The following is a 23,003-nucleotide window of genomic DNA, read 5'->3' as shown; positions in this document are numbered from 1 at the left end:
CCATTATATAAACGCAGTGGTAACTCCTGCAATCTCTCATTTACTTGATACAGCTGTCGTGGCTGTGACGGTACCACCTGAAGACGGAAGCTTGTGTTGCCTCCGAAACGTCGTGATTTTTATTTTATTTTACTTTTTAATGTTTTTACCTACGTGACTTTACCGAAAAAACCTAAGAATATAAATTATACATTGTAATATTACACTATGTATTATTCTACCCACCATAATGTATATCACACTGCTGTATATTCACTATACAATAACGATACTATATATTACTTTGTACATTGTATTAAACATTACAATTGTATACTATTTACTATTATACAATCCGCTATACAATGCTACAGACCTGTTCTCCACCTGAGGACGGCTGCTTACGTTGTGGCCGAAACGTCGTGATAATTATTTTATTATGTTTTATTTTTATTATTTTATTATTTCCATTCTACGTGACTTTACCGAAAGAACCAAGAAGATGAATCCCTGCAGTCACGAAAGCTTTAAATCGAAAAAAATATTATTCTTGGCTCATTATAGTAGTAAATGCAATGCGCGTGTCGAGGCCGGGGGGAGGAGACGGGCGCTTGGGGTATTACCTCGCCCCCTTCAGGGGATAGACGGGAGTTGGTCATTGCCCCGCGAGACTTTTGCTATCCTTTGTCCCTCTTCCATTTTTGTCCCCCTCCCCATATAAAAACCGATACGCCTGCTCGTAGTCCCTATGTGTATGGGGAAGTGAGCCCAATTTTTCCCCCATCTCTGGACCCAGGAGTGCTGAGTTCGGGCTTTAGTCCGCGGAGTTTTTGTACCCCGTCCCCTTGTTGTGGTTTACACATTCTACCGGGCTCTTGCTGTGTTGCAAAAACAAATCAATAAAAACAAAAATATCCCTCGAACAGGAATTTTAATAAGGTGACAAAGACTTTGCCGTTGCAGCACCAACGTTTTAGAAAAACCTTGTTTCCTACCTTATCTTCCTTTTAAAAATATCCTGAAGCAGAAAGATTAGTGCTCAATAGTCACACTTGCAAATCTGATTTGTTAACTTTGACCCTTACCTGTGTATTGATAGTTCAATGTTAATGTGCCATTTTATTGAGGGACTGTGTGTTGTCTTGTTATGATCTGTGACTGTTTTGCTGTTGTTTTTGCTGCTTTGCTCAAGCTTGATAAATCGGACATATAAGCAGTGGCGGCTGGTGATATTTATTTTTGGGGGGGCGCATTTTTTTTATTTTATTGAGGGGGGCAAATAAATATAAAGCAGTATCAAAAACCATTTTGACTACTTGAATATAAATTTTGATGATCTTTATTTACATTTCAGACCAAAAGAAGTACCAAAAAGCATGTTTCCTACTTGAACATAAATGTTTCTCTTTTATATACATTTCAGACCAAAGTACCAAAAAGCATGTTTCCTACTTGAACATAAATGTTTCTCTTTTATATACATTTCAGACCAAAGTACCAAAAAGCATGTTTCCTACTTGAACATAAAAACGTTAGTTTCATGCTATTATCAATATGGCTGCGGCTACTTTCATGACGTTTGCATTTGTCAGAGAGATGTTTGAGGTCTCTTACCCCCGTCGTTGTCCACAAAACTTCAGTGCCGACACTTTGAAATAAAAGACAGGGAAAACAAAAACGAGAATTGCTAACATCACATCCAGCCAGCCACCTCCGTTTCTCATAACAAGCGCGGGTGAAGCTTCGTGTGTAGCTTCGTCCTCTGTCACTGGCCTGCTGCTGGATTTGTAAATCGGGTTGGTCCGGTCCGAGATCTTTTATCTTTTTTATTTCTTCCAGCGAAAGCCTTGTGAAAGGGTTTTTTTGTAAATAAATTACAGAATTTGGATGAACTGCTGCCATTGTTTACACAAAAAATTTGATCAGCCTAGCAAGTGTCGAAGTGGTGTCGCCTGCGCACTCGCAGTAGTGGCCCAGAGCGTAAATTTGAATGACAGGTGACGAGAACCAATCAGATTGGATAAAATAACATGTATCCAATTCTGATTGGCCAGGGACGCAACGACTTGCGCCCCGAGGAGAATCTTTAAGAAACCAATTAGAGACCAGCTTCAGGTCACATGCTGTCCGAAAATTTAAAGTCTCACATAGACATCCATTTGTCCGGCGCCCCGCATGAAACACATTGAAAAACATAGAAAATAGTTGACCGATTAAAGCCAGTTTTTATTAAATGCTGATGCTTTTCTTACTACCAGCCGGCACATCGTATGAAAAAAATATTTTATTTATGTATTTTTATATAATTTTTGTATATGTATATTCTTGAATCTTGATGGGGGCGGCGCCCCTGCGCCCTCTATTGACGAGCCGCCACTGCATATAAGGAATAAGTGTATTTATTTAAATTTTGTGACATGCTTACCATTTTCTCTATTTTACACTCCTATCGATTTTTGTATTGTTGTTGACCTGCCCATACTGAACATTTGTGAAAAAGAGCTTCATAGCTCATCGGATTTCTTCAACCTAAATAAAGATTTAGATTCATCTGATGTAAATGTGCAGCTCTGAAAATGACTGCTTGTGTCACTTGGCGGAAGAGTCTCCACTAGAGGGAGCTCTAGAGAGAGCCCATCGAGAGTGTATTTGGCCTACTCTTCCACCCTGGGCTAATACTCTAGTTGCCTGTTTCTTGAGTGAACTAACGTTAAGTGGAGTGATGGGGGGATCCCTCTCCCCCTTTAAATCCCGACAATTGGTTACTTTGTTGTTGACTAGAGGAAAAAAACATTGCATGTTTAACTTTTTTTTTGTGTGTAGGGCTCCGAAAGTGTTCGTGATGCCCGGAGCTGGGACAAGTTGACTTGGCGAGCCTGGTTGGGCACGCGGCCTGTATTTCTTGTGGCCCTTTAAATATCTACCGGAGACCAAGATCACGTGGACTGCTCAAACCAAACGACTTCCGGGAGTCTTGGACCCCACCAATTCACGTGATCAGCTGAGTAGCGATGACGCAATCACAATAATCTCCCGCAGTGCTAGAAACTTTAAAGATAAGTTTAAGACGAATCTTAATTTAAATCGTAAATTAAACTTGTAAGTGTCGGGAAATCCCCTTAAATGACAACTGGGCGCTTCGTCGGAGCTGAAGCGGCGTGGAAAAGCAATTGGAGCGCCTAGGCCCAATCCCGGTGAGTGAAGCCTAAGGTTTTTCCTGAGCGGCGCTGCCCGGGCCCTCGTGGGGGTCTCCGTGTACCGAGGCCGTGACTCTCCCCGTCGCCCTTCCACTACCCTACGGGGGGGGGGGGGGGGTTATATCGGAGTGTAACTCGCGCATTCGGCATGAGAAGAAGACGAGCGCATCTGGAGGTGAGACTCAAGCGTTGGGCGTGAGACTTCGGTAAATGAGGAAACCATGCGGGTCTCCCGCGTTGCGATTTGTCTCATTTGCGAGAAACTGCCCCGGACGATGTGGGACTCGCGCAATGGGATAGGAATCTCTACGCATCGGTTAGACAACATTTGGGCGGCAGACACATTCGCCGTAGGAACTGGGGCGTGGGATTCAACGTGGCATGGCAACTCGGGCTGGGGTCGAGACGGTAACCGGGAGACCTCCAACCGCAGTGGACGCACGCAATAACGGCGCCAACATCTCGCGCTTGTACTATACTTGTGTTTTTGTTGTGTTAAAATTTAACAGTGATTCTGTGCAGTCAATTGTTAGTTTTGTTTACATACGTGGTGGTGGCGCCTTTTCGGTAACATATCTGTCACTTAAAGCGCCATCGCATAAAAACTCATAAATTAGATAATTCTAAACCCACCTAACAGATCGGCAACGATGTCGGGACGCGGGGAGCGGGGCCAGAGGCGTGCGGTTCACAACAAGGAGCGCCGCCGAGGGAAGCGACCAACGGGAGGAGGAGGTGGGGGAGGAGGAGGAGTTGGAGTTGACCCCGTGGATGAGTTCAAGTCGTTCTCCAAGCAGCTGTTGGCACTGGGATTGAAGATACGCGAGGTGGCAGGAGATGGGTGAGTGTGAGGGCCAGAAGGGTTTGGAGGGTGAGTGTGTGAGAGGTAGTTTTTGGTGCACCGAGCATGACACATGCGTCATGGCGACGTCACCCCCACTTAGTGGTGAACGGCGGTTGTTTTTGAGGGTGTGATGTAGAGGTAAGTTGTGTGTGAGTGTTGAGCTTAGAGCACTGGCGGCCCCTCGTGACCTTTAGTGTGGCCCCTGACGTGCGCCTCACCTCCCCCTCTCCGATAATACACAAATGTGAAAATACACCATCGTGCTGTCAAACCCCAATGGTTTAAAATGTGTGGCGGCCCTCCTGATGTCTTATTGGCGAAAATTGCCCCCCTCTGCAAATTAGTCAAGAACACTGGATTAGAGTGTGAGAGTGGGGGTGAGGTTGTGTGACTGAGAAGTGACGGTTTTAACGTGTTTGTGGTGTTCTGTGAGGTGTGGCTGTTGGGATCGGTGAGATCTGTGTTAGGCTTGGATTGTGGGTGAGATGTGAGAGTGTGTAAGTTTTGTGGCTTTCGTATACATGAGGGTGCTTCTGTTATGCCTGTATGAGATGTTGGGGGTTCATAATGTGTGTGTGTGGTGGTGAGGTTTTTTGGGTGTATATCATTTTGTGGGAACAGTATGTGTGTGAGGTGTGGTTGTTACCGTTGGGGTGAGAAGAAGACGAGCGCATCTGTGAGGTGTGGTTGTTACCGTTGGGGTGAGTGTGAAGCGTGCCAGGGTGAGTATGTGTGGGGAGCTTGTGAGTTTGCGAGAATATGGGGTGTGCCTGGTGTGTGAAGTGGTGTAAGTGTTGGGGTTAGTATGGTGTGTGAGGTAGAGGTCAGGGTCTGAGTAAGATGCGATTGTGTGTGTGAGAGAGTGGGGTCAGCATTTGAATGTGTGTTGGGTGTTTGATGCTGTGTGGAGGTGGTGAGTGAGTATGGAAGTGATGGTGTCAAAGAGAGTGTGGTTAGGATGTGAGATTGTGAGAGTGGGTGTGTGCATTTTATGTTATCATTCCTTCATTTCTCCATGTCCCCATTCGTCTTTCCGTGCCTCACTTCGCCTCCCCTTGCTCCCCTTCACCTCTTCTTGCCTCCCTTTGCCTCCCTATATTTCCCTTCACCTTTTTGTGCCTTCAAATCCCCATGTATCCTTTCACCTCCCAGTGTCTCCCTTCACCTCCCCCATACTTCCCTTCTCTCTCAAAATCTCTCCATCTCCACGCCCCTCCCCCTGTGATGGTGGGTGCAGGAACTGCCTGTTCCGAGCGCTGGGCGATCAGCTGGATGGCGACGTGGGGGGGCACCTAAAGCACCGCGAGCACACGGTGGAGTTCATGCGCGCTCACCGCGCTCACTTCGAGCCCTTCCTGGAGGACGACGTGCCCTTCGAGCGGCATGGTGCGTGCGACTCATCACTGATTGGTCAATTCACAGAGTACAATCCATTGTCACTCTCAAGCTGGGGTGTATCCCTTCATAAATTCTCCAATTGAAATTAATTGTTACGCAGAAAATGTAACGTTGATTCGTCAATATGCCGTGTAAAAGTGATTGTTATGCTCATGACATGTGCAACAATGCAACAATTCACTGATTAAAATCGATAATTTATAACATGATAAATGCATCAATGCGTGCATCTTAGAATCGATTCAGCGTCTAAATGAGCACCACCAGGCTTGGCAGCGTATATTTAAGCTGGGTTGGAGGGGGAAGGGTGCCTTGACAAAGGCCCTTCCCCCTCTAAATCTAATTATTGTGTTAGCAGAGAGCAGAACAACAACATCCATTGTTGTACTGTGTTATTTTCCAGCGTATATACTCCCTGCCTTAATCAACCCGGACTGATAACCAGCTTTGTGAAGTATGGTGTTATTTTGATGAATGTGGGAGCTCCTCATCAAGCAGTGTAATGACAAAAGGGCTGCACCCGTGCATAAGCGAATGCATTTGTCATTCTAGATTTGAAGCTTTCGTGACTGCAAGGATTCATATTCTTAGGTTTTTTCGGTAAAGTCACGCAGGTACGTGACTTTACCGAAAAAACCTAAGAATATGCATTTGTCATGTATGTATTATATACATGTATAGTGAGTCCAACTGAGTCACAGACGTTATCTTAGGAGCAACACTATTTAAATTTCGATTTAAAGCTTTCGTGACTGCAGGGATTCATCTTCTTGGTTCTTTCGGTAAAGTCACGTAGAAGGGAAATAATAAAATAATAAAAATACAACATAAAATAATTCTCACGACGTTTCGGCCACAACACAAGCAGCCGTCCTCAGGTGAAGAACAGGTCTGTCGGAAAGACAGCGTCTGAATGAGCACCACCAGGCTTGGCAGCGTATATTTAAGGGGAAGGGCCTTTGTCAAGGCACCCTTCCCCCTCCAACCCAGCTTAAATATACGCTGCCAAGCCTGTTGGTGCTCATTCAGACGCTGTCTTTCCGACAGACCTGTTCTTCACCTGAGGACGGCTGCTTGCGCTGTGGCCGAAATGTCGTGAGAATTATTTTATTATGTTGTATTTTTATTATTTTATTATTTCCCTTCTACGTGACTTTACCGAAAGAACCAAGAAGACTTTATTTACACAACGGTACGTAACAACACAATCTACACTTGGGTCTCGAATGCTCATCTATATACACACACGCTATCCCGGTCCGGACCACAAGCTGGGTCCCGGACCGCGTGGCGAGAGGCTTCTTCTCCCCCGACGTGGATCTTCGTAACACCAGCACACAAAGAACCCCGAGCTCTTCATGGGCCCCCGCCCCCCCTTATATCCTCCTGGGCTGGGGCTGGCTCCGCCCTTCGCCCCGCCATCGCCCCGCCCACCTTCCAGGTCTCTCGAGCTCCTTCTCGAAGGTTCCTGAGAGCTCTTTTGGACCACGTGACCGCCCCGCGGCCCCCGTCCACCGGTGGCCCCCCTCCAATATCATCCGGTCACGTGTCAGCAGGTCAACCAGCGTATCATGCCCTAACGTAACCCTGGCTGGCTGACGCTCCCTCTCACTCCCTCACCGAGAGCCCGCACTGCTCACTGCTCGCGGTGCCTCCGCGCTAACCAGCGCTCACCCAGCCCCGCCAGGGCTGGTTCTGCACCCCATAATCCGGGCTGTCCATAATGACAACACATCCGCCGTGGCTTCGTAAGCCCCGGCACCATACAGTTGTAATGGGTTCCGGAGACACTTGTAGAGGTAACTTCTTTATTTCAATACAACACTCCAACAGTCCCGATACTCTGTTACAGCCTAGGTACACAGCCTAGATACACTACTCTGGCTACGCTCTGGGGTCCTCCGGCTACAATTACCCTAGGGGAGGCTATCTGACCCGACCCAGCCAAGGTGCGGGTCTGGACTCTGGCTTCCTCGGAACTCGCCCTTATAAGGACGTAGAGCCGGGAGTCCCAGAGTCCCACCACTGGCCCTCACAGCGTCCCGGCCCTTACAAGGACAAGCGGGACGAGGGGGTCCAGGGTCCTAAGCTGGCTGGCTGGCGGGTCTTGGGTCTTGAGCTGCGACTGGCCCCGATCCGCCAGGGAGCTGCCCTTTTATGCCTCGTCCCCAACGAGGGGTGGGGTTGTGTGCGCCCTCAGATATCCCACAGAGCACACACAGCCCCCCCGTTGGTGGCGCCAAGGGGCTTAACTGTCTGGGGTGCCTGGGATCCTAGCGCCTGGCGCCGAGGGCTTATCTGTCTAGGGTCCCAGAGCCCCCAGCAGCCCCTCCCCTCTTATGGCACTACACAGTGACAGCCACAGTCACTACACATGTGTATATGTGCACATAGAGGTTTGTGAAAGACACTACTGGAGAGTTGGAGGCAGTTGCCCTCCAACAACAACCGAGGAGCAATGCTCGCAACAACAAGCAGAGCACCGTGTGGCTAAAACACAGAGTTGGTCCAGTGGGAAGCACAGCTGGGGCATCTGCCAGTCATCTCAGTTTGTCAACCCATGGCACCTGGGTCTGTTGTGTGACCTGGCAGCAGGCCTTCCACACTTCACGTGACCTCAGTGCATCTAGCATGGCACAAGCGCTGTGGTAATGTCAACCGCCCCTTAGTGGTGAATGGCGGTTGTTGTGATGGTTACATTTGTGTATAGCTAAACAGTTGTATGTATACATTTTGATTTGTGTATGTATAGTCGCGAACCTGGCTAAACCCGGAACATTTGCGGGCAATGATGCCATCGTGGCGTTTGCTCGGAGCCATGAAGTTGTGGTCGTCATTCACCAGCTCAACGCACCTCTCTGGGAGGTGAGATCGGTGGTGGTGGTGCTGATGGTGGTGGTCCGTGCCCATGATAGTGGTGGTCAGTGACCATAATAGTGGCAATGTTTATGATGGTGGTAATGATGAGGATTGTGACCATGTTGATGGTGGTATTTGTTGTGGTGTTGGTCATGCTGATAGCGGTGTTGTTACATGGTGATAGACATTTAAGACCCCAGGCCTGAACTCACAATTACAAGTTCATCTGACTGCTGCAGTAATTTTAATTGAACCCAGGTCTGGAGAGGGAATGGTGGTGTTGATGTTCATTTTATTGGTGTTGATAGTGTTGATGTCAGTAGTGTTCACATTGATGGTGCTGATATCGATGCCATTGTTGTTAATGTCGGTGATGGCTATAATTGGTGACTGATTCAAGTAGTTGGTGTTCATGTAGTTGGCGATCGTGTTGATGTTGGTGACGGTGTTGTTGCTGGGGCATGTAGGTGCGTGGCACGGACAAGGCAGGTGCCCGGGAGCTGCACATCGCGTACCGGCACGGGGAGCACTACGACAGCGTGCGGCGTGTCGGGGACAACACCCACTGCCCCGCCAAACTCCACACCAAGGTCCAGTGCCCCTCCACTCGCTCGCTGGCTCACGTACACTCACCCCACATGCTCCCAGACTCGATAACATTCTCTATAGCCGTTCCTGACGCTCCCAAACTCTCACGTAAGCAACCACAATCAGTCGCGCTCGCTCTCGCACACTCCTACATGCTCTTGCACACTCCCGCACATGCTCTTGCACACCACCACATGCTCCCGGACTTGATAACACTCTCCCTAGCTTTCCCAAACGCTCCCCACACTCAATATTTCTGCCAAACTCTCGCTTTTAAAAACTTTCCCACTCTCCCAGACTTGCCCATGCTCCCCCCCCCACTCTCCCCCCAACTCTCCCCCCCACTCTCCCCCCAACTCTCCCCCATTCTCACCAAGACACTCACCCACTCACTCTCCAACACTCTCCTTAATCTTCCACACTTTTCCTCACTTTATCAAACTCGTCCAAACTGCTTGACCTCCCTCCATCTCTCCCACCCTCCATCCCTGCCTACTTGCCTGCCTGCCCGCTGACCCTGTCTACACAGGCGCTGAGCATGGATGAGGAGAACCGTAACCGCGGTGGGAGCAATCACTCCCCGAGTTCCCCCGCACGGCGCTCCGAGCGTGACGAGCAGGGCGCCCTTCAGAGAGTGAAGCACGCAACAGGGTGTCAGGTGACCTGAGTGTGTGTGCATGTGTCAGGTGACCCCTGTGTGTGTGTATATGTGTCAGGCGACCAGTGTGTGTAAGTGGTGCAGGCTGTGTGTGTGTGTGGGCCGTGGTAGTGTGAGTGGGGTGTGTGAATGTAATTTGGTTAGTGTGTGTGAAGGGCTGGTAACCCCTCCATCTGACACTTCTTCTACTAAGCACCACGGTGGAAACACCGAAATAGCTCATGCTGGAGGCCCCAGAGGACAGGCGTTTATGACGCCTTCTGGCCAAACTCCATTTGGCAGAGCCAGACTGAACCCCCCCCCCCCCCCCTCTCGGGGTTCCTCTAGGAACAGGAGACTTCAAGAATTGGCCATGTGGAATGTTTGGACTCTCATTGCAGAGGAGAGTCTGCCACTCCTCTGTCAGGAGATGGACCGGTACCGCCTGGACCTCTGTGAAATACAGGAGGTCCGGTAGACCGGTTCTGGCTCCAGTCATGAGGAGTGGACAGCTGTCGACTCGGGGCAGGAAACTGCCAAACAACAGGGAGTGAAACTTATTTTGAACAAAAGAATGAAGGTTGTGTTGGAGCATGGTTCCAGGCTGCTGTGGGCTTGCCTCCCCTTCAACTAGAGGAAAGGAATGGTGGTGGTAGTTGCTTACGCCCCCACTGAAAATTAACATCAGTGGAAGGATACAGAAAAGGCCGATGAGTCAGACGTCTTCTATAACCTCCTCTCCTAGGTGCTAGCTAAAATGGCCCATCTGGATAGAGTCATACCTGTTGGGTCACTTTAATGCCCGAGTGGGTCATGAAGCAGACATCTGGGTCAGAGTAATTGGAAGGCATGGGCCAGATCAGGTCAATAATAATGGTAGGAGGCTGCTAGACTTTTGTGCAGCCCATGACCCAACACGTGCAGTGCTGCAAGGATGATTGTTGGCCATGGGTTGCTAAGGAGATGGAATCTGCCTCAGTAGCCCGTAATCACAAATCACTCTTTAATTCCATAAAAAAAGTTACTTGCGGCGTTTTAGCGATAACCATCCTAAAGGGAAGAATGGTCAATCTGATCTCCAACCCCCAGAAACTGGTCTGCAAGTTTATAGAGTGTTTATATGAGGTCTTGGGGGAGGGGAATTCCCTCAGCCCAGACAACATCATTGGGCAAGGTGTGGACAACCCTGCTGGGGCTACTGTGCTTCAAATATTAGCAGAAATAGCCACCCCTTCTGAGTGTTTAGCTGATATGCCATTTGTAGAGGAAGTACGAGAAACCAGGAAAAACATCGGGCAGAAATGAATCTCCCAAGCGAAATGCTGAGTGAGGGTGGCGTAGTCGTATGCACAGACTACAGGGGCATCTCGGTGTGCCGGGAAAGGTCCTGGAAAGGATAATTCAACATTGCCTTGCCAGGCATGCTGAGAGGCTTGCGGAGCCCAAATGTGGTTTCAGACCAGGGTGGTCCTGCATGGATGCCATATTCTCTGTCCATCTGCTGCACGTTGTAGAGAATTCCAACAAGACCTAGATCTTTGCTTTATTGACCTGTTCAAAAGGCCTATGATACTATGAACAGGCCAGGGATATGGGCTGTGCTTTGTGCTTTCAGAAACCCTGACTCTATGCTCACAATCATTAAGGGCCTTCATGATGGTGGGCAGGTCCGGGTAAAGCTACGTGGCCAGGAGTCAGAACCATTCCATGTTCACCTTATGGTGTGACAGGAATTTCCTCTGGCTCCCATATTATTTAACATCATCTTTGATCACGTAGTTCGAGAAGCTTTCCATGGCTGCACCGGAATAATTTCCATCTGGTACAGATACAATGGGAGGCTGATCGATGCCCGGGTGCCATCAATGGATGACTCCCTGTTGGTCAACCATGTTATGTATGCTGATGATCTGTGATTGCTGCTCACTCAGACTCAACTCCCCATTGGTTATGGAGTAATTGTGGAGAGAGTGGAGAGGTTTCCATTCCTGGGCAGTGTGCTTATGACCAGATCCGGTTTGACAGCAGAGGCTTTACTCTGCATGCCCAAGCAGATTCTGTTTGGCTGGATAGTGGGGACTAAACAGCCATGACATTGGCTGGAGAAGAGATGGACTGATGCGGTGAGGGAGGATGTGCACCTGAGTGGACTTGCCGAAGACTGGTACCAGTGATGTCAAGATTGGCCTCTATGGAGGAAGCTCTCATGAAGGACACTACTGGTAAGTTGGAGGCAGTCACCCTCTAACAACAATGGAGGGCAGAGGAGCAACGCTCACAACAACAAGCGGAACACCAGGTGGATAAAATGCAGCGAGTTGGTACAGTAGGGGACACAGCTAGTGCATCTGCCAGTCATCCCGGTCAGTCAACCCAAGGCACTTGGGTTTGTCCCGTGACCTGTTGGCGAGCCTTCGAAACTTCACGTGGCCTCAAAGTGCATCTGGCGTGGCACAGGTGCCGTGGTGACGTCACCGCCATTTAGTGGGAAATGGCGGCTGTTGTCTTCAGTTGACCCCTGTGTGTATGTGGCAGATGACCTGTGTGTGTCGGCATGTATCGGGTGACCACGTGTGTGTGTGTGTGTCAGTTACGGATACAGTCTGTTAAGACTGTTAAGACTGTATGGGGGATCTTTGTGTCAGGTGACCCGCGTGTACCTATATGTGGTCATATAATGAGCTGTTTGTTGAATGTATCACCTGTTTAATGTAGCAGTCTTAACGAGGTGGTTGTTAACGAGGTGTCGTGGTGGCACTGCAGAACGAGCTGCTGGTGCGTCAGTCGCTTGAGGATGCGGGCTTCAACGAAGACACGGCCATCGGGGTCGTGCTGCAGACCATGGAGGCCCTCACCTCGTCTGCTCATGGTGCCTTGATGCCACGCACCTCCTCACCACACTCAAGTCCTTATTCACCACCTCGCTACACTCACCTTGCTACACACCACCTCGCCACACAAACATCTCATCACACACCCCTCATCACCACAGCCACTTTGCCAAACACATACACTCTTCATTACGCGCACCCAAACCTTGTCAAACACTCCTAAGCAATATAGCTCTTCACCACACTTAGTTCAACATTTCATCACCACACCTCTTAAAACACCTCCTCACTATACCTTGTCGCGTGTGCGTAGAGAATATATAGAAAATGTTTGTCCCTTCCTCCGTCACTACCCTCTCCTCCCCTCGTGCAGATGAGGTGGAAGAGGATATCACATCGTATGTGTAAAACATCCTAACACCTATCTTTCTCCCTTCTCCTCTTCCCTCCCCCTGTCGTGTAGATGAGGTAGAAAAGGCTGTGACCTCGTCGCTGCTGCTGGACGATCCAAACCTCCCGAGCGGACCAGATGAGAGGAACCTCCCGCACAGCTCCCACGACGACAGAGATTGCGACGATGACGATGAGAGGCGGAAGCGTGGAGCCAGGCAGAAGCAGCAGCAGCAGCACACCAAGGCATGAGCATCATACACACCCGGGTTGTTAAACGGGTACTGGTTAAACCGTAACCATTTCCAATAGAATCATCGTAACGAATGCACCGATTGGCATGCGTTAATGTATAGACTGCACAGTGGCCCAAGTCACCACGTGCCATTTTCTCGGTTAAAAGGTAAAGGCACAGCCCTGCAATTGCTTGATGCTCTCGCCACTGCTGGTAGAGAGGCCTCCACTTGAGCTCTTGAGGTGTATTTGGTCTCAGAAGGGGTGAGCGTACGCACACTTGACCCCACCACCACACGGGATGTGCCGGTCGATGAACTTTTGGTGGACGGAAGTGGGCTGGATGGTGAGGGGGTGGAGTGGGGGTAGATTTAATAAATGTACCCCATTGTTTCAACTATTTCACCGGGAGGTGGAATTGAACCGGTGACCTACGGACGGCAAACCCAACTGTTACACCAGTGTGGCAGCTCCCGTAGTTTCTCGGTTCGAAATGTTACGACTTGTCAGCCCTTTCTGTTTGTGTACAAATGCAGCAACCAGGTATTTACAGTTCTTTCTCACACGGTAAATAATCGGGAATCCAATACAAATATATATAGTTAAAAATACAATTCTTTGGGTCTTTCGGTTAAGCCACGTAGATAGAAACATAATAAAAATATCACGACGTTTCGATCGCAACACAAGCAATCGTCATCAGGTGAAAAAATATAGCGGGAGAGTTGCTGAGGCAGGAAAAAATGTTGCGATCTGTCTACGTGGCTTTACCGAAAGACCCAAATAATATGATTTCCTGCAGTCATGAAAGCTTTAAGTCAAGATTTATATGATAATTGTTTTTTTACCCTTTTATCTGTCAACAAAACTGACACCTTTTTTTACGAGGAGTCATGTTTGCATTGACCTTGAAATTGATTGGTCCACACCCGAGACAGCTTTTCTTAGAGCCTAGTCTCACATGGTGTTGGACCAGATGACGCCAAAAGGCGCACAACTCAAAAACAATGCACCATCAGAATTTGAGAGCTCGGGGTAAGCATTTACACCATTGGAACCTCCTTTGCCAGTAGCAAAATATGATAATTGTTTTTTTACCCTTTTATCTGGCAACAAAACTGACACCTTTTTTTACAAGCAGTCATTTATAGTTAACTAACGGGAAGTACCCGGCGTTGCCCGGGTCTTAAAAATGTTTCAAAACTACTCTTAAAAATCTAACAGTTGTGCGTACTGACTGTAGTGGTACCTGCTATGATTACAGCAGTGCATATTGTGGTGGTACATGCTTTCACTGCAGCAGTGCATACTGTGGTGATACCTGCTATCACTACAGTAGCACATGCTGATTCTATAGCAGTGTTTATCGACTGTATAGTGCAAAGTACTCAATGACAGAGTGGCGTGGTGAGGCCGAGTCCCGTGCAGAGCCTCCGGCCTCGCCTAGATTGTCCAGCCGGCCGAGGTGGCACCGTGGCAGGCTGGGGTTGGGCTGCTACCCCTGACCCTCCTCCCCAGCCACGATCTCCTCGGCCGTTCTGCAGTACCGTATTTTCCCGCATATAACCCGCGGGGTATACCACTTTTTACAAACAAAATAAGATCCTGCGGGGTATATGGAGGTGTGGGCTATCCCAAAAATATTTTACACGTGTGACATCATAACTCGTTTAATTTTTTCATGGTAGGACTATCCACTATGCAACACTTAACTTTGACTAAAGCACTGCTGAATAAAGCACTCACACTAAAATGGCACATGTTATCACGTTTTATCACGTTTTAAATTATTTGAATTGTTTGTACAATTAAACGACAATGTTGAAGTGGGCGCACTTTGTTTACCGTAATACTTTCAGTGGCTGTAGGGGGATGCGAAAGTTTCAGCTCAGGCTATGGATTGCACAATGGGAAGGGCCTTAGCAAGCGTCTACCATCTTCTTCTTGGTTCTTTCGGTAAAGTCACGTAGAAGGGAAGTAATAAAATAATAAAAATAATTCTCACGACGTCTACCAGACGCGGAATCATAATTGCCGAGTCCCTTAGGCCGCTGCTTTTGGCTGAGCACTATACAGTCGCGACCATGAGCTTTGTTTCACACTTCCAATGGCTTTGTTGCCAGGAGACAATGGCGTTACCGTAGTGCCGCTATTGTCTGCGCAGTGCGCAATCTACCAATGCTAAAACTGTACAGGGGTAGCTACCGGTCCAGTAGCTGTAATATGATGAGGTCGAATGCTGGTAAGCCTAACAGTACACTTACTTACTTATCTACCATGTAAACTTTGTATTAAAATGATGGAATTAAGCTGCGGTAACGACGTTAAAGATATGAATGCATGCGGGGTATATGGAGGTGTGTGCTATCTGAAATTTGTTTTACACAAAACACCGAAAAACCCAAAGAATATGAATTCCTGCAGTCACGAAAGCTTTAAGTCAAGATTTAGCAAATTTTGTGTGAGCATTGCCTGTCAACTTATCGGAGAGGAAACACTTGTACAACACGTGTCAATTTAATTTGTTGACTGTTGGGTGGAGGAGGGAGGAGGGTTCATGACACAAATGTGGTCGGAACATTACATGGCCTAACCCATAAATTAAGTATGAACTCAAATCTAAATCTAAATTGTAATGTTGTGTCGAACTAGGACCAACATGTTAAAGAGACGGTCCTTGCCTATACAGTACACATCTGGGCAGATTGCCAACATTGGTTCAAGCAAGCCTGACTGCTGATGAGACCCTATCTGTCAAAACCTGTCAAAATATGTTGCTTGTACTAAACCAACGCTGCTGAAGGCTGTGTTGTTAATGGGAAGTGTACTAATTTTATGCGTAGGGATAGATAAATGAAGGTGAGACGTATTTCCTGCTCATTATTTTTTTTTACTAACTATCGTTTTCTGTGGCCTCCTCCCCCTCTCCCCCCCCCTCCTCTTCCCCCTTCCTCGTCATCATCGTGTGCAGCAGACCGGCGCTCGCCAGAAGCGCGAGAACAAGCGTCTCGATAAGAAGAGGCGGCAGGTGGAGCGGCACAGGCAGCGGGTGCTGGGCGAGCACGGAAACTCCGCCGGGGGTGGCGGTGGCGGAGCTGATACGTCCGACGGTGCTCTCCCCGTCACTCTCACCAAGGGGCTGTCCACGCTCAGCATTTAAAGTCCGTCGAATGGAAGAGACCTCAGTGATGCCACTGTTCTCTCTCGGTCTCTCTCTTTATCGCTGGGTCTCGATTCTTATTTAAGTTTGTGGTGGGGATTTTTTTTCTTTGTGAATTTTGTTCGGGTTGCGTTGAATCGCTGCTGCGGTCTAGGCATTCGACATTTGCAGCGTGAGTTCAGATCCCGGTCGTGATGTTGACGCAGCCCATTGTCGTGATCGTCATCATCATACGCTCATCATTTAGGGCAGCAGGGTGGCAACACAAGGGGAATACGTGTGCCTAACGGCAAGAAGGGACCTGGGTTCTACTCCCAACTCGGGTACCTTTCGGTGTGTGGAATTTGTTTGTTCTCACCCTCTATCCCGCATCAGTTTCAGAATCAGAATATTTATACTGGATTAATTCAATGGGCTATGAAGCTTTTTTTCACAGATATCCATCTATGATGTCAACTGGACATTCTTCCGGAGAGAAAAAAAAACACAATTTTACTGGCATTGGCCAAAATAACCACAATGATGAAAATATTTCCATGCGCATCATTCAATTGGGATTACACACAGCCCCGTCCTGCAAAAAACTTGGCAGGACCCACATGAAGATGAGTTTTGATGCTTTCCCGCAGGCCACACAGAACTTTCAAATACCTTTTGGCGGGCGACCATACAATAACACATAATCTAATAATAAAAAATAACATACGTGTCAACTGAGGCTTGTATTTTATGATAAATACACCCGCTGTAATAACCAGGGCAGCCTGTTAAAAATCGAACCGCAAGCCTCTGCATCGAGCGGCGGCCTCTGCTACCGCTGGGACGCGTCACCGTCTGATTGCGTCATAATAATTTTCATCTGTCATAGGTTCACCATGATCGTCACTCGGCCGGACCCACTGCTCGGCGATCGACTCAATCAGTTTAATACCTGATTGGGGGTGGGGGGGGGGTTGACTCAGCTCATTTAAAATATCTCTTTGGGGTTCATAATATTGGTACCACTTTGTACAAAGTCATAATTCATGTTACAATAATGATATCACCAACCTATTAATCATTATGCATCACTTTAACAATCGTTACGACATCAACGTCCTTATGTTTAGGTCTGTCATCTCTATCAACATCACTACCACCACTAACCTATCATCTTCTTGTACCAGGTGGATATATTGAGTACCACCAAGTTAAGGCTACTAACAATACATTGTAGGGAATTGACAGTGGCTGCTGCCATTATATTTAATTAGAATAGTCTGGGTGCTACCATAGTAATGTTGAATTTCATCAGCTGGTGACGAGACCTCGCGTGCAAAAGGGAAACTTTTTTTTTACGTATATAAACGTTCACTTTGAACTACAGAATTCGGCATTGAGTTACTGTTAAGTCATGCACCGAATCGAGCGCACGACGATATCTAGGTTGGTGTCTCGGGATTGCCCCTTATGTTTTAAATATGTTTTCCATTGTAAAAATGTGCGTCTCTTCGACTGTGTAACTGGAAAAGCCAATGTGAACACAAGGGTCCCTTGTATAATTTAAAACAAAAATTTCCTCGTCGATTTCTCTTTTGTCATTTTTTTCTCCCCAATGTGCATTATCCCCACTGCTGTCGATATTGTGGCAAGAGACGATAACTTTTTTTTTAGATGAACAACGTTCGTCATAGGAATGGATAAAATCGAACACATTTTGATAGAACCAAAACCTGGCTTCTATAAGAGGTATTTACAGATTTTTATTGTCGCAAAAGTGTTGCTTCGTCATCTTGTTTCGCTCCGTTATAGGGTAAACGCTCAACCCTAATGTCTTGGCAAGGCAGAAACAATGAGCACTCGGTGGAAAGTCAACAGTGGCTGTCCTGTGGAGAGACTGGCTCTCACCATAGCAATGTGGAATTGCCACCATTGTGCCCTTGGTGGACGATGGAGATGTGGGCACAGCCCTGACCCTTATCTATGACTAATCCTGACTTGACAACATATCTCTAGCCCTAATCCTCACTCTAACCCATAACCTCGACGAAACCATAGTGCTAGCTCCTAAACCTGACACCGACCAAACCTGAACTCTAACCTCAAAACTAAAACCTGACTTTAAATCATAGCTGTAACCCCACTAAAACCTTACCATGACTAAACCTTAACCCTGATTCAAAACCACAGCTTCATCCCATAACCCTAGACCTGACTGATTTAACTGAACCCTAGTCATTTAATCTTGACACTAGACCACACCTTTAACCTTGTATATAAGCTATTGCTCTAACTTCTATACCGGATCTTATCTCAATAAACTATTTCCCTGACCTGACATCTTTTGTAAAATTGCTCTGAAAAGCCAATTTGTGGGGATGGGGGGGAATGTAAAATTATATATACGCATCTAGATAAGAATGGTCTTGTGATGTTGAAGAGCACTTAAGTATTGAGTTGCGTGTGTTTCACATCATTTCAAACTTGAAAATAAACCAAATGCATTGAGTGGAGTTTTGTGGATTCAGTTTAACCCCGGGGGATAAAAGATAGTGGACCTCTCACCAAGGTAAGGGTCTCCTGAGATTCGTTCTTGTGATGGTTTTTAGCCAGGTAAGAGCCCACGGTGAATCATAATCTTATTCTGCTGAATATAACGATAGGTTTGGGGGGGCTTTAAAGGAAGGATTTCGTAGATCGTGCAGAATTGTGCAACAGCCATTAATTAATGCTTGGCATGTAGAAGAGATTACAGTACAGTACCCCGAAAAAACCCATGAATACGAGGCGATAACACTGAAAGCTCCACATTCTGTAGCTTCAGAACCCATGCTGTCCTCCCCTAGTTCACATCCGCACTGACTAGCACTGGTTGAGTGGGGTCAAACAAGCCCCATGACTAACATACCGCAGGGAGGACTGAATGGATTATAGTTTCGATTTAAAGCTTTCGTGACTGCAGGGATTCATCTTGGTTCTTTCGGTAAAGTCACGTAAAAGGGAAATAATAAAAATAAAACAATAAAATTCTCACGACGTTTCGGCCACAACACAAGCAGTCGTCCTCAGGTGAAGACAGAGCTGTCTGAAAGACAGCGCTCTGATGTACACTGCTAAGCTTGGCAGCGTATTTTAAGCTGGGTGGGAGGAGAAAAGCGCCTTGACAAAGGAGTTTACATATCAACAGAAGAATTTAGCATTGAATAAGCTGTGTTAATGTGAGAGAATTAGCAGGATGTTAAAGTCAGAAATTAGCATGTAACTGGGAGATTAGAATGATGTTAATGTGAGGAATTAGCATGTAACTGGTCACGGAAGTGGCTATGTTTAAGTCAGAGTTTACATATCAACAGAGGCATTTAGTATATTGACACTAAAGAACTGCAACCACCCACTATCATACAATAAACCGATATGAAATAACTAAATATAAACTACATCAATATAATCAATGTACTCAATATATTCTCCAATAAGCTGACCTACTAACAATAAGTCATTATACATTACACTTCAATGTCGCAACAATTATTATAATATGCCTCCATCTAATCTTTTTTCTTTCTTGGGTCCCCAAATGTGGAAACTTCTCCAATCTCTCCACAACTTCTCCATCACCCATAGGGTGTTGAGGGAGGGGAGAGTTTAATGACATAATACCCAGGCAGGTGCAGCATGTTGGTGATTACAAGCCCATGGGTCTAGCAGCCTCCTACCGTTGTTATTGAGCTGATCTGGCCCATGGCTTCCAATCACTCCAGACCAGGTATCCACATCATGACCCACTCGAGCATTAAAATCACCCAATAGGATGACTCTATCCCAAGGGGCCACTTTAGCTAGCACATAGGGCAGGTCATCGCAGGAATCTGACTCATCAGCCTTGCCTGCAACCCTCTATTGATGTTCATCTTCTGTGGGGGCATAAGCAACCAAAATCACCTCTCGACCCATTGATAGAGGCAAGCCCGCAGTAGCATGGCACTCAGCTTCCCAGACCTCACCTTCATGCTCTCACATCCACTTCATTCTTTTGTTCAAAAGAGTGCTACTCCCTGTTGTTTGTCAGTTTCCTGCCTTGAGTGGAGAACTGTCCGCCCCTCATGGTGAATGGAACCAGAACCAGTCCACCAGACCGCCTGTGTACTACACAGGTCCAAGCGGTACCAGTCCAGTTCCCGACAGAGGAATGGAAGCTTCTCCACAGTGAGCCTTTGTAAATTCCACGTGGCCAAGCCTACTGTTATCCGGATGTATCTTGAGAAACCCCGAGGGGAGGGGTAAAGTCTGGCTCCGCCAAATGGGGGTTTGCCTCCTCCCTGGCCTCCAGGAAAAGTTTAAATGGGTGTTTCCACAGTGGTTACTGATAAAAAAAATTAGTGTTAAAAGTGAACGGGTTACCAGCCCCTCACACACACTAACCTTGTTACATATGCACACACAAAGACATATACACCCCATATGTACACCCACCCCGACTCACACCCACCCCAACCTCACTACACTCACCCTCATCTAATCAGGTCAACTCCACTGCTCTCACACTGTACCAAGTTCTACCACCATTCATTGCACCACACCGCACACCATACAGCACACCATACACACAATATCAATCGTACACTACTCTATACCAGTGGCGGCTCCTGCAAAATCTCTCAGGGGGGGGGCAAATGTCTGGATGATTGATAAGGATAAGGTCCACCCATGCAAAGGATAAATTAACAGCTTAAGCATGTAAAGGCAACTTCACTTCTTTAATATTAATGAAAAATAAAGTGACTCTTACAATACATCTTGTTTGTTTCTATACTCACTATTAATACAATCCACTCATGTTTCTTTTATTAAAGATTCCACTAGGTGGCGACAAATAATTTTGTTGGATTAAACGTGCTTACGTATGATGACGTAAGCACGTTAGTGCGAGCCCTCCCGGAAGCCATAGAGAATGCATTGCAGCGCCCCCCGTTCGAAAAAAAACATCTTTGAATGTAAGTCTATGGGACCACTCGGGGCGATTCTCAGCCGGAGGGAAATCGCCCAAAAAGAGGCGGTACTCCACAGAACGTAGCATGACGCTGATTGGACTATATCCAGAGGCACAGTGACGGCTAGCGTGACTCTGTGGTTGAATGACATTGGTGGTGCGTCGCCCAATCGCCCTAATGAAGAAACCGCCCCTGCTCTATACCATATATGTACTGCACGCCACCTCACCCATTCACCTGCCATTATGCACTCCAGCACTTCTTATGCCTTTCCACTAACTGAAAAAGAAGGCACCTACACCACCAGCATCATGATAGGGGAAGCTGCACATCACCAACATGTCCAAAGCCCCGTATTCAAAATGGCCAAAGCCAGTATTGGGGCCGCTGGTCCCCGAAGTCCCTCCCTGCTCCGTGCCTATGGCAGGGGCTCCACCGTGCGCCGACCCCTCGCTGCTCTGCGAGCAGCTGCTGCCGTCGCTGGGCTCATCGCCCGACGGCTCCCCTCCCTGGTCCGTCCCTCCGCGAGCTCGTGTGAGAGGCATAGCTCGCCGCACGCCGTCGTTCACCTGCAGACGCTGCGTTGTCTCTCCACGGATCACGCGCTATTAAACGGGGGTCAGGGGTCGGAGGGCGAATGACGCTGCCCTCACACTGCGCGAGTCCCGGCGGCGACAGACGGAGCGGGGGCCTGCGGACGCACCGACCCCTTCCCCCACACTACGAGCGCACACACCTGCACACACGCGACACCCACTCGTGCGCCGCTCTACGCAGCGCTCACTCACGTGGCGAACCACTGTGTACACACGCGCACCCACACGTTCCCACTGCTCGACAAGATCACGCGAGGCCACGCTTCGCTATTAATGATTTATTATTCGCTACCTGGTAACTAATGTTGAATCAGTGAGTCGACGAGGCTGGCCTATTCCACTAAACCTGTACCTATTCCTTATCTATCGGCTATTATCCCACTTCACCTTCTTACTCCCTGTTAGATGCCCACGGCGGTTCGTTGATCCCGTACTCGCAGCGTGCCTCGATGCGTCTCACGGACGTTCGGGTCGCTGGACTGGAGAGCGTCCTGTCGCCTGGCGCTGGAGAGAAGAGAGCCCGATTTCCCCTTTGCGCCCACTATTTATCCTCCCTTCCTCAAAGGGTGTCGGCTCTGAACAATGGGCTCGCGCCCCTCTGGCACGCGCACCGCGGTTCCGGGAGCCTGTGATATGCTAATCAGTGTGCGGCGTTGCGTGGCGTAAATTCGAATTAATCCCTTTCCCTCCCTAACAATGGTGCCTGCGCGCTCAAGCGTAATTATCCCAACCATCCGTGACTATGCGCAAGAGCCCCTGCGGTCCCGCTACTCATGCTGTCCCGTCCCTCCCCTGCTTGCCCCGTCGACACGTGGGTGGTGTGTGTGGGGGATGCGCTTCAACCGCGGCGGCCGAATGCCCCTCGCCGCGGCCATACCATCTTAAGGCAGGTCGCAGCGCCGCGGTGCAACGTAGCGTCGGGGGAGGCCGTCCAATTCCCTGATCGCCGGAAACCGTGAGAGTTAATCCCGATAAGGGTTTCTCGGATAAAAACCGGTCGATCAGGTGACCTTCCCTTCCAGCTCTATGGGGGGGGGGGAAATGCGTGCGGGTGTGTTCATGTGAGATGAGGTGAGGGGGACGAGGGGTTGGCTCCGTTGCTTGGTGGTGGCGAGGTCGGGGATGGGGCGCCTGCCGAACGGCTTCGTAGCAGCGGCATCACATAGCCCCCCGAGGTGCCAGTCCCCGTCCCGAGTTGACTGGAGCACCTCGATTGGGCCGCGCCCACGAGGAAACGTTGCGGGGTCAGGGGGATCCGTCCGGACCTGGTGGCTGGTCTCGGGGCGGGTGGTTCCGTCCTCTGTGGCTCCTGCGGCGGCC

The 23,003-nt window shown here is 48.3% G+C and overlaps 1 protein-coding gene across 3 annotated transcripts; it reads left to right on the top strand.

The window, feature by feature from the left end:
• The first annotated feature begins 2,951 nt into the window (after positions 1 to 2,951).
• Positions 2,952 to 18,604, top strand: OTUD3 (OTU deubiquitinase 3). 3 transcript variants are annotated; one of them, XM_078873406.1, is made up of 9 exons: positions 2,952 to 3,173; positions 3,817 to 4,017; positions 5,258 to 5,406; positions 8,171 to 8,283; positions 8,745 to 8,867; positions 9,395 to 9,523; positions 12,266 to 12,371; positions 12,797 to 12,969; positions 15,932 to 18,604. In XM_078873406.1, the coding sequence occupies exons 2-9, from the start codon at positions 3,827 to 3,829 to the stop codon at positions 16,115 to 16,117; spliced, it is 1,170 nt and encodes a 389-aa protein (XP_078729532.1). In that variant the 5' UTR covers positions 2,952 to 3,173; positions 3,817 to 3,826; the 3' UTR covers positions 16,118 to 18,604. The 3 variants fall into 3 exon arrangements, with proteins under 3 accessions (XP_078729532.1, XP_078729530.1, XP_078729531.1); XM_078873404.1 differs by having other exon boundaries at positions 15,929 to 18,604; XM_078873405.1 differs by lacking the exon at positions 2,952 to 3,173 and adding an exon at positions 3,271 to 3,351 and having other exon boundaries at positions 15,929 to 18,604.
• The last annotated feature ends 4,399 nt before the right edge of the window (positions 18,605 to 23,003 follow it).

Source organism: Lampetra fluviatilis, chromosome 36 (assembly GCF_964198595.1).
Source record: "Lampetra fluviatilis chromosome 36, kcLamFluv1.1, whole genome shotgun sequence".
Classification (NCBI taxonomy): domain Eukaryota; kingdom Metazoa; phylum Chordata; class Hyperoartia; order Petromyzontiformes; family Petromyzontidae; genus Lampetra; species Lampetra fluviatilis.
The sequence above is the reverse complement of the archived record's forward strand: the minus strand, read 5'-3'. Positions and strand labels throughout refer to the sequence as shown.